The sequence below is a fragment of the Atta colombica genome, unplaced genomic scaffold (genome assembly GCF_001594045.1).
Source record: "Atta colombica isolate Treedump-2 unplaced genomic scaffold, Acol1.0 scaffold295, whole genome shotgun sequence".
Classification (NCBI taxonomy): Eukaryota; Metazoa; Arthropoda; class Insecta; order Hymenoptera; family Formicidae; genus Atta; species Atta colombica.
In genome coordinates this window covers 276,854-288,118 of record NW_017259398.1, presented here as the reverse complement: position 1 = coordinate 288,118, position 11,265 = coordinate 276,854, and the positions used below count along the sequence as shown (strand labels likewise).

At 34.8% G+C, this 11,265-nt stretch overlaps 3 protein-coding genes across 5 annotated transcripts in view; 2 read left to right on the top strand and 1 right to left on the bottom strand.

Moving 5' to 3' along the window:
- Positions 1-548: 548 nt before the first annotated feature.
- On the bottom strand, positions 549-7,487 carry LOC108690111 (eIF-2-alpha kinase GCN2). Of its 2 annotated transcripts, XM_018197236.1 has the most exons (14): positions 7,120-7,487; positions 6,958-7,045; positions 6,695-6,861; positions 6,360-6,621; positions 5,729-6,274; positions 5,255-5,629; positions 4,325-4,864; positions 4,033-4,187; positions 3,387-3,829; positions 2,920-3,196; positions 2,323-2,839; positions 1,770-2,252; positions 788-1,683; positions 549-686 (listed from the first exon to the last, which is right to left on the bottom strand). In XM_018197236.1, exons 2-14 carry the CDS (start codon positions 7,012-7,014, stop codon positions 560-562), a joined length of 4,845 nt encoding a protein of 1,614 aa, XP_018052725.1. In that variant the 5' UTR covers positions 7,015-7,045; positions 7,120-7,487; the 3' UTR covers positions 549-559. The 2 variants fall into 2 exon arrangements, with proteins under 2 accessions (XP_018052725.1, XP_018052724.1); XM_018197235.1 differs by lacking the exon at positions 7,120-7,487 and having other exon boundaries at positions 6,958-7,117.
- A 729-nt stretch (positions 7,488-8,216) lies between these two features.
- Positions 8,217-9,524, top strand: LOC108690138 (uncharacterized protein KIAA1143 homolog). Its single transcript, XM_018197281.1, has 3 exons — positions 8,217-8,524; positions 8,954-9,086; positions 9,220-9,524. The coding sequence occupies exons 1-3, from the start codon at positions 8,414-8,416 to the stop codon at positions 9,390-9,392; spliced, it is 417 nt and encodes a 138-aa protein (XP_018052770.1). The 5' UTR covers positions 8,217-8,413; the 3' UTR covers positions 9,393-9,524.
- Positions 9,525-10,269: 745 nt separating this feature from the next.
- LOC108690157 overlaps positions 10,270-11,265 on the top strand; it is a 19,671-nt gene continuing 18,675 nt past the window's right edge. For both annotated transcript variants that reach the window (XM_018197314.1, XM_018197312.1), the window contains exon 1: positions 10,270-10,377. The gene's annotated coding sequence lies outside the window, so the exon portion shown is untranslated. The remainder of the gene's footprint in view (positions 10,378-11,265) is intronic.

Below are 11,265 nucleotides of genomic sequence, written 5' to 3'. Positions count from 1 at the left end.
TATATATATATATATATATCTCTAAATATTACACATTTATAAAATATAACATGATTGCAATATAATTGCGTATAGAATTATATTTATATAAATTAAGTGGGTAAAATATAGAAAGGCTTATCTTCTCCTGCCACAAGTAATCTTATTATTTATTTTTATATACCAAAAAAATAGATTTTTTAATTTTAGAAAAAATGTTATGTACGAAATATGTGTGCGCGCGCGCGCACGCAAGCACAAGCTTTTGAATATATTTAAATTTTGCAGTAAGGATTGAAACAATTGAAGAAAATATATGCAACAAAATATTTGATGTTGTAATAATAAACACGCTTAATTTAGTTTTATATCCAGAAATCTATTTTGGAGTGTCATGTCATATATACAGTCTTATTTTTTTATTAAATGTGATGTTTAAAAATATATATAATGTAGTACAAAAAATGCTTAAGTGTCTAATACTTATTTTGTATGTTTGATCTATTAATATACATTCCAATTCATCATTATTAATTTCATATAATTATTATGAAAATATATTTTCGGTTTTGATAATATCTTATACTAAAGTCATATGTTTACTGTCTATCAAACTGTAAAGTATCTCTACAGGCTTGGACTTTTCATTTCTTAATTTTCTCATACCCTCGCAGATTTCTTTTATATATTTCTTATGCCGTGGATGTCTATAAAAATAACATAATCAATATTATCGACACTAGTAGAAATGGTTCATTATTTTATATAACATAATATATTAAATATACATAATTTGTGTAATACTCACTTGTCTATTACAATCTGAATACTTTTTTGGAAAGCTTGTTCCTCCTCATCGATCTCCAGAAAACTGATCAATGTTCTTATAACAGATATTTCCAAAAAGACAGCAAAAATTTCTACAGGAACTTTATGTGATATTCTTTGCAAGTAAGATGACATTTGTGCTAATATGGTATTTTTGAAACTTCTTTTGCCACTTCCGGACAGTTTATCTCGCTCAGAGAGAATGAAACCTACGGTAACATTAATCGGATTGCTAGGCACTACTGATATATCATTCGCGCTCATTTTACTTTCGGATCTATTCAAGATTGGCAATGCGTTTTCGGACTGTCGTTGTAAATATTCAACAATATCCTGTATAGTGTTCCACTTTTTCTCTTGAAATCGGTCTCTTTCCCATGTTAACACTCTTAAAGTACTATTTCTTAATAATACTATATGACTTATAGAATTTTCTTGGCAGTATTCTAATATTTCCTCCATAGTGCATAGATCTAATGTTGTAACTTTCAATCCTAATGACCAGATTTCCCGTAATATATTAATCATGTCCTTTTCTCCTCTTCCTTCGTTTTCTGAATTTCCCTCACAGCATATAGCCACATCAATACCGTATTTACTTTCACTACCCTCACACTCCTCGACTCCAGCGGATACCAATTTATCTAACGATATACTAATACCAGCACCGTATTGTTTTATTTCCTTACTGGCCATTCCGGTGCGCTCTAAAACTTTTCTAAATGACACCAGCATTTTATCATATCGACCGCCCGCAGCTATGATGTCTTGACCACATCGTCTCCGTCTATGCTTCAGTTCGCAAGTTATTTGATATATCACACCACTATATTGTTGTACATTGTACGTTAATAAAGGTACGACAGTAATAGGCCACTGAAATATGATAAAGAAAAAAAAAATAAAAAGAATGTTTGTAAATGACTTACACAAATTATATAAAGACATTATTATAATATTACCTTAACACCCAAACTTTCTACATTAGATGTTACAGTCTCTATATCGCTCATGCCTTCTTTGGCTAAACGAGCAGCTTCTCCTTTTCTTTTCGTTAATGTCCTTAAGACACTATTAATTTTCGTAACGGAGCTTTCCGTTTCAAGTAAATTAAAAAGAGTTTCCATAGCTTGATCGGTTAAGCATAAACTTATCAAATGCGTTTGGACCTGAAATTTAGTTAACTTTCCGTCGCGAGCATCCTGCAATATGGAATATATATCCTGATACTTGTCTTTCTCTACGCCACAATACATTAATACAGCTTTCAATAGTGACGTATGATTCAGGCGTACTATGAAATTATGTTCTCGGATCTGTGGTAACTCATTAAAGATCTCCCATATAATGAAGATCAATTCAGCCTCTGGCATTAAATTGTTATTTACAGGACTAATGATATCAAAAGCACATTCATATAATTCTCTTGGATGAAATCCTCGTGCCTACAATAATTCGATATTAATAGATATTAATTTGCAATCATACATGCAAGATATTATTTACAGTACATACCTTTTTATCTCTGAAAACACGTTCGATAGCGTATCTTCGAATATGCGAAATATTATTCCATACAACATATCTAGCAAAAGGAGTACGAAGATCATGAGGTATAGAGACTATACTGCCAGTACGGGTCATCAATTTTACGCTAGATTCAGTAAAGTTAGAATGCTGAATGGATTTAGGCATTAACAACGGGGTCGCGAGGTATATTCCGCCGTGCTTTTGAAATATCTCAATGATTTTTTGTTTCACGCTTTCCTGCAGAAACTGTCTTTTTGAGGAAAGAACACTTGGTGTTCCTCTAGCAGGTAAATTCATATCATAAGTAATATCTTCTGCCGGCGTAACATCTTGAGTGAAACATGACGTCACTAAATATCTATATGCTTTACTTTGACTATTAGATAACGTGTGGCGCATTACTTCTTGCAATTCCGTATCTTCTAATGGCGGCGGCAAGAATGCGGAAGAAAGTAATTCCTGAGCGGTAGGACGTTGACTTGGATCATGATTCAACAGCCAACTAATATGGATAAAGTTTAATCATTATTTCGTATTTCATATATCTTAGAATCATATAATATGCATTGTCAATTTTTTTACCGTATGATATGAATTTGAGGCGATACATCTGTTTCCGGTATATCCGGAGGAAAGACGATTTCTTTCGAGCGTAAATTCAACAGGACCTTGACACGCTCCATTCCGGTAGTCAGTGGTTTGTATGTCATTTCGAAGAAAATAATTCCCAAGCTGTAGATATCCACTTTTTGATTGTAAATTGCTTTGGCAGTTTTTGCGGAAAGTTCAGGAGCTACATATAAAGCTGTTCCAACTTGACCAGTAAGAGATCCTAATTCTTCTACATCATAACTTCCACCTTGAAAAGACATAATAATATAATTTGTCATCAATATATCGCATGTAACTATATAAGGCATATGTAACCATATAATTTATTAATTGATCAATCGCATTATGCATAAATGCATCTTTTTCAGAGCAAAGTTGCATTTGCGCATAATGCAATTGATCAATCGGTGGATTCAAAATATCGTCTATACTTGTACCTTTTTCAAATTGTGATTCTTTATCAGCATCGATGGTCTGAACTAACGACGACAGTATATTAGTCGTGGCCAATCCGAAATCTCCTATCTTGACGTGATCATTACTATCGAGGAAGATGTTCACAGGTTTCAAATCTCTATGTATCATACCCTGCTGATGAATATGCGCCAGACCTTCTACAATTTCTCGAAAAAGCCTCCAAAAACGTTCTTCATCTTCATATAAACCATTATCTATGGCAGTTCTTAATGTGCTTTTCTCACAGAATTCCATTTGTATGTACATAAATTGTATTTCTTTTACTGTTACATCTTCGCTAGAAGTTTCAGTGTCTTTAACATCATTGTTGGAAACGTCCAGCGTTACTGCGCATTTTTGTGATATATCATCTCTTTCGAATTCAATACTATCGGAAGACTCAATATGTAATAAAGTTCGCATTCTGTAAGAGATGCAATTCAAATCAGCTTTTCTAATAGTAAGTAGTTTTTCTCTGCATTACACACGCGCACGCACGCACGCGCGCATCTTAAATGTAAAGTTGTATATAGAATAATATAAATTAAATGAAATAAATTAAATGAAATAAAAATATTAAATATTATAGAGGATATATATAATTTCAGAAAAAGAAAATAATCTTACAGAAATGCGCAGTGTTCTTCACTATCGGAATCAGTCGATGCATCACTGTTTTCATCATCACTATCAGTCACATTCGCCCGAGATTCGTATGATATATTCCATTCAACATCGCGTAATGGTGGAGCAAATTTTTCTATCTCATCACTTTCCAGATGCTAAAATTCACGTCATGTTTTTATACAGCGCAAAAGTCTGATTACAATTATATATAATTCAACATTATAAAGTAGAATGTTGTTACGGCTCTTCTTGTTACGAGTGACATAATCATTATCGTGTATAATATAATTACATTAACTATATCTGCTTTATCCTGCGTGGTGGTTGTTCTATCTGAAGACGTGGTGATTGGCGTAAAATGACTATGTCTGATTGAATCATCCAAAGTAGCACTTTCAATCCACGAATTGTAATAACGTACTACATTTTCATGATTCATTCTAGAGAGCAATTTAACTTCGCGCGTAATGTTCCTATTCAGCTGTTTTTTCTTTGGATTTAATTCTATGCGTTTGATAGCGTAGACACCGCCGTCTAATTTATTTCTCACTTTTAAAACGTCGCCGAAGGCTCCCTTTCCCAGCCATTTAAGCACTTCAAATTCATTTTGTATTCGCGATTGCCTACCCATCGATGGCAAATGTAACTGAATATCGATATCCGGTTCTTCTGGCTCTAAATTTTTCTCTTTCTCATCGTGATCCGGTACTGAAGGTGATAAACCTCGTGCTAATGGTATTTTTATAAAACCATGTTGTTGCAATTGCTCTGCAGACCAACGCATTCTTTCATCGTCGATGAGACATTTTGAAATAAAATCCCTCAAGTGAAGCTAAAAGAAATTATTTAACTTAGGATACGCGTGTCCACTATTGGCACTTTATGAGAAAAACGTATGTGCTACACAAATAGCAAATTTGGTCACTTACACTACATTAGTGCATACTGAAAGAATACATGAAATCAGCCAACTTAAATGTAAAAGTATATAAACATTTGAAATGATGAAATATCCAATAATGTGACATTGTTTAATAGAATATACATGTATCATTTTATTATCAAAATCTATATTATATATTATATTTCTCCTCATTTTAAAGAATACATTATACTACTGCATTGAGCATTATACTACTGCATTCGGATAAAGCAGTCTTTAATATGTACTAATTCAGTGTAATACTAATGACAGATTTTCTCTCACTAAAAAAAAGTCTACCTGTGGGATTACTGTCAGATCGATTTCTTCCCCGGATATAATGATTCCTTTTAATAACGAAAGCAATAATATTCCATATCTGTATATGTCTGCCTTTTTGCCACCTCGGCCTTGAATCGTTGGAAAATCATGTTCAGTCTTTGCTAAGGAATTCGAATGATACATGTCTGACAATCTCTTATCTAAAGAATAATCGGACAATCTTACAACACCCATATGGTCTATATAAATGCTGGTATCTCGTAAATCTTTGTGCACTACATTATTCTCATGGAGGTATTGCAATGCGTCGAGGACACCCGTCGCCAAATGCCTCAACATGTCGATGTCGACTGGAATGTTTTCCATCAGGTAGAACGAACACGTGGTACCAACCTACTTTTACATACAATTAATATCATAAACATGAAAACCATTCTTAATCTTATCAAATATTGCTGCTCCAAAGCAATATATGTGCACATATTTACATACCACGAACTCTTGAAGCACGTAAATCACCACGTTATTGTTATTTTGCAAATATTTCATATTTAAATAATGTACAAGATTTGGATGATGCAGTTTATACAAGTGATTCAGCTCTTGCTCCAAACTGGCAATCTGTTTCATAGCATGATGTATATCAATGGCTACTTCTTGAGTAGAGCAATCATTTGTCAGCGCACATTTCAACATCCATTCCGTGATAGCTAATAATTCTCCAGTAGTCTCATCCACACCAGCATATACTATGGAACCTTTTGTACTGTGCCCCAAGCATTTGCCTCGGTGCACTTGTCTCTCGCCTTTATTACTGTCGAAATGGATGAGTTTAGTACCTCTATGCTCGCACAATGATCCTTCGGAGCTTTCCGACGTGCTCATACATCGACGTCTGAAACGGCTCGTCCCTCGTTCATGCGGAGATGATGGTATGGATCGAAAGACAGAATCTGTGGTCAATCGAACTGTTTCCTTTCGATTACGCATCTCAGCTTTCAAGGCTTCCTGACGTTTTTGTATGGCATCTTGCAGAACCTGTGGAAATATCCATGATAACAGAAATTAAATAAATCATAATGTGCAATCGAAAAAATATATGAACCGATATATTAAATCAAACCTGTCTCTCTTTATCTTCTTTCATTTGCTTTTCTTGCATCTCATATTGTATTTTTTCTTTATTTCTTGATACCATCTCCTCATAAAAACTACTGTAACTCGGTTTGTTATGTTCATGCAGATATTTCTGAACATGCTGACTGAATTCAAAAATCATAACTTCACCCTTTAACTTTTGTGCTAAATTTTTGAGCTCAGATGACAAAACTGCAACCTGTTGATGAGACAAGCCTCTGCTGTCTTGCAGTTGAATGGTTGGTACTCTAAAATATGACAAATAAATCATGTAGACGTTATGAAATAAAGACAGTACATATTGAAAGATATAAAACTTACTCATGAGGATATTTATCGCAACACGTAATATGCAAATCTATCTGCGCATAGACTTCCGCTGGTCCAGACATACCTTTCTGCGGTGTCAAGGTAACAACAATATCTAGAGGTTGCCATTTCTTTTTATTCTTCTTTCTCAAGTCACGTAATTCATCACCAAAAATGGACTATTATAAATGAAAAAATAGAATTATTAAGAGAGATATTAACATCGCTTGGAAAATGTTACTTTTTCCCACGTGCTTACTTAGCGCGTCATATACCTTCAAGACTTCCAATTCATTTTGCTGCCGAACTTTACATGATTCAACGTGAGACATTTTGCCACGTCGCTATTTGCCCATATCGTATCTAAATTAGCAAGTTTTAAACTAAACAGAATAATATGAAAAAGAGAAAATTCCGTAATTAATTCCGGCACATACGTAATTTTTAATGTCGTGTCTCGAGGATAAATTCAATGAAATAAAAATGGATCACAATATCGGAAGCTGTCGAGAGTTCGAGACTGTGTACACATGTTATGTATACATACAATTTACATGCGTATTCGCGATAAACGCGTGAATGACATACACGCAGAAAAACGCCGCGATCGATCGAAATCGGTAACCTCTGTTCACTGGATTCGTTATATGAAACTACATCGTGATCATGGATTCACAATACTCCTGGGTATTCAATAATTGTATCAAGTTTACATGCCGGTCTCACTGACTCCGATTAATTTTAATCGGTCGATTAAGGGCCAGTTTCACCAACGCCAGTTACTTTATCCGTCGATTAACTTTGAGTATTGCCAACTGCTAAACTGAAAACTCATCATCTCTAATCTAATTTCGAAAGTATGTATTTGTAAAAAATAATCAAAATATTTACATTTCAATGTTTTATTTATTATCTCTACCCACAACACTTTTTCTTTACTATTACTAACAAGAATAAGAGAAAGACAGATTTGTAAGTCTTGCTGTTGGCTATTCTAGTGATGAAGTTAATCGACAGATAAATAAGGGGCATTTTTTCATTATCTAACTAGAAGCTATCACAAGAGATCAGAAGACGAAGATAGCCTTAGTGATTGCTTTTGGTTATACAACGAAAAAACGCCAAAGCTTAACTGACGTTGGTGAAACTGGCACTAAATTTTGCCAACTGCAAGACTTGAAAACTTCCTTTTCTGGCGAAGTATGTGCTCGATTTGTATGACTTTATCGCGATTGAGAAATGGATAGATGAAGGCTAATCGACTATAATCAAATATGATAGACTTTCTACAATGCTATTTCTTAAGTTTTGAGTTTTAAATCATAAGACATTAACCAATCAGAGTCGACTGTGAGAGGAATGATCGACTGTGATTGATCAATTCTTACACTTAAAGCTTAAATTTTACGCTTTAAATTCCATTGTAGACGCCACTTTAAGGACTGCTTAGAATTAAAGCCTGTTTTTAATAGGGTTGCAAATCGTAAGCCATGAACGATGAACAAACAAATCCTCTGCTCTCTGAAGAGGTTATCTGAAGTTGAATCTTTTCTCTTTGGATCCTTCTTTGTCTCGTTATTGTGATCTTTGTAATGGGTTGGAAATCCAAATAAGAATTTTAAGAAAGAGAAGAAGAAATAGACTGACGGAGAGCTTTGTTTACAGTTATCATTGTAGTGTAACAGGTTATTATTTCCAAAACAATCTTTTGTGGAGGACGTTAACAAAATTATGTCACGAAAAAAACACAATGTATCTTATATCAAACCGAACGAACCAAAATTTTTACGAGAACTGAAGGAACAAATCGGATATAAAGAAGGTCCTACTGTTGATACAAAAGTATGATTTATAAAGAATATAGCACACAAAAAATTTAAACAATAAGCAAATTAACATTTTGGATTTGCTATATTTTACGTTATTGTCTTACAGTTTCTATTGTGATTGGTCAATTCGCTTATTGTTTACATATTAGTGCTTAAGTTTTTTTATTATGTCATAATTATAAATTATTATGTCTGGATATTAATACTTAATATTTATACTGTTTATTTTTTTTTGTAAAATTAAGATTTGTATCCACTAATGCAGATTAATTTTAATCACGCTTCAACTTTTTCTCGATTCCATTCTTTATTTTCTTCTAGTTCTTAACACTAAACAAAGATGAATGATAAGTTGAACTGAGATTAAAATGAATCTATACTGATAGTACAAACATAAAAATGTAGCAAGCATAGAATTAACGATATTCACTTATTAAATTAGAGAGAAGTTCTACCAAAAATATTCGATGATGAAAGGGAAGAGTTGGCCGATGAGCAACCTGTTGTTGTTGTGTTAAATTCTGGTGATTTGACGGCAGAAGAAGCAGATGCTTTTAAAAAACAGAAAGAAAAAGGTATGGATTCAATACAGAGGCTACTCTAAATCTACTGTAATATTAAATATGACATTATACAAAACATGTAATTAAATATCTTATGAATTGTATTTAATTTTTTATGTTGATCTATTAAAGTTATCAATTGCAGAAGAAAATAATGCCCCAGCTGATCTATCTAAGAAGATCATATTTCGCAAGACTAAAGCAGCAGAAACAGATTCTAATACAACTGCCATAGATAAACCTGTGAAAAAGAAAGCGAAAAGAGAAAAACAAAAAATTGTCCTGTCCTTTGATAATGACAATGATGAGGAACGATGATGAATGACATTGAATGTGAATTCTTAATATTTGATGAATGTACATATTACGTCTTACAATATATATAAATAATATTGTTTGTAAATACTTTGTGTATATTATAATTGAAATTATATGACAAATTTACAGGAATTATTACTATTATTTTATCGATTTAAGAATTATTGCTAGTATTACTAAAGAAGCCTTTGTGAAGAAGACTGAGTTATAAAATATTTCATAAGAAATTTTCGTTTTTCGTCGTCCGAGATAAAAGTTGTCATATTTCAGAAGAGCCAAGAAATACAATTATTGATAAACGGTTGAAAAGAAAAAAAGTTAAAAGTTGAGGCATAAAACAAGAAACAAAAAGAAAAGAAATAATCTACAATATCTACGCACTGTAGATTAGGTTAAAACGTATTTGGTGATTAAGGTTAAGAAATATTAAAATAAAAATTAATATATGGGAGGCTGATAGAATCTCTTGCGATAATACTGCAAACGATAAAGTCTATTATATATAATTAGTTTTATTAAAAATTTCTTTTCAAATTCTCTCGTACTAATACAACGAATCGTCATATTCATCAATTCCATATTATTGAAAAAGGGCGGACGTGGTGATAATCATGTTCACCCCGTTTACGCCATTTTGATTGTAATTCGCCCTTATTTTAGGGAAACACTTCTCCCATTGGACACGCACGTGGATACGGTCACGTGATGACGTGCAACAAACGCGAATGGCCGGCCGCCGGCCCTTTAACATTCACAGACGTCATAAAACGTCGCGAGTCACGTGACGGCGGCCGCCATCTTGGCAGTTTCGCCGACGATGATAAAAGGAGTGGATCGGTGACGTCGTGTTGCGTCGCGGTTGAAATAAACACGGTGTGCATGCGAACGGTTCGTCGGCTCACGCACGAACAACGCCGACGTGTCGTGGGTGACGTTGGGAGCCGCGGGTGCTATCGCAGGTGTTCGCCGGTACGACGAATGAACGGTCAGTGTGAATTTAAATAAGCGCGGCAATCCGGCGCGAGATCGAATGTGTATGTTTGCGGCAGCGGTAACCGTTCGTCCGATCCGGGGGGATGATCACTGACAACCAGTCATGGTCGGCAGCTGTTCGACGAGCCATGCACGTCGCGATCGTCACGTAGAAATGGCGGGAGTCCCGACCGGTCGGACTGTGGCCGTGGTGTGCGTGCGCGTGTATGCGTGTGTGTATGTGTGAGCGCGAGGGAGGAAGCGAGCAGTAAGAAAAGAAAGCGAGAGAGAGAGGCGCGAATACGCGTGATTGCACGTCGCATTAGTTGATTGCTGGATCCTCATGTGTACTCGTGTCACTCGTGTGCTTTTTCATTAGTGCAGCACGCGCGTGGAGAACGACGTGTCAGGGCCGTATCACGTCCGCCAGGTGCACTACGCCCTCATGTCTCAGCACCTTCTTTTTCCGATCTTTTCCTTCTTTATTGGTGAACAGAAGTCTTTTTAAACTCGCTTCTGCAGTCTTTTTAAACTCGTATCTTGTACGGACGAACTCACGTATATGGGTACCAATCTCCTATTTTCGCTGCATGGTTGTAATGACGATACGCTTGCTTCGGTAAACAAATGCTAGGAAGTAGGAATTCAAAATGGAGATCGAAGTAGGGAGTTTTAATTGTAAACAGGGCCGTATTGAGATGCCGGATTGAGATGCCGGATTGTCGATTTTATTTACGCCCATATATCAACGAGGAGCGTTTGAATTTTTTTTTTGCGCTACGCGCAAATTAATTCTAACACGTGAACGATCTATGAAAATAAGGATAATACGATTAAAATAGAAAAATATCATACTTATCTAGAATTCACGTTTTTCTTATCTCTGTTTCACACTCACACT

What these genes read in the sequence shown, in the direction of transcription:
- LOC108690111 (XM_018197236.1), bottom strand. Translation starts at nt 7,014, where the DNA reads ATGTCTCACGTTGAATCATGTAAAGTTCGGCAGCAAAATGAATTGGAA. An exon ending in AAGAAGATAAAGAGAGACAG is followed by an intron (nt 6,275 to 6,359) that starts GTTTGATTTAAT and finishes ATATTTCCACAG; the next exon opens with GTTCTGCAAGATGCCATACA. An exon ending in CCTCAAATTCATATCATACG is followed by an intron (nt 2,840 to 2,919) that starts GTAAAAAAATTG and finishes TATCCATATTAG; the next exon opens with TTGGCTGTTGAATCATGATC.
- LOC108690138 (XM_018197281.1), top strand. Translation starts at nt 8,414, where the DNA reads ATGTCACGAAAAAAACACAATGTATCTTATATCAAACCGAACGAACCA. An exon ending in GTCCTACTGTTGATACAAAA is followed by an intron (nt 8,525 to 8,953) that starts GTATGATTTATA and finishes TTATTAAATTAG; the next exon opens with AGAGAAGTTCTACCAAAAAT. An exon ending in TAAAAAACAGAAAGAAAAAG is followed by an intron (nt 9,087 to 9,219) that starts GTATGGATTCAA and finishes TATCAATTGCAG; the next exon opens with AAGAAAATAATGCCCCAGCT.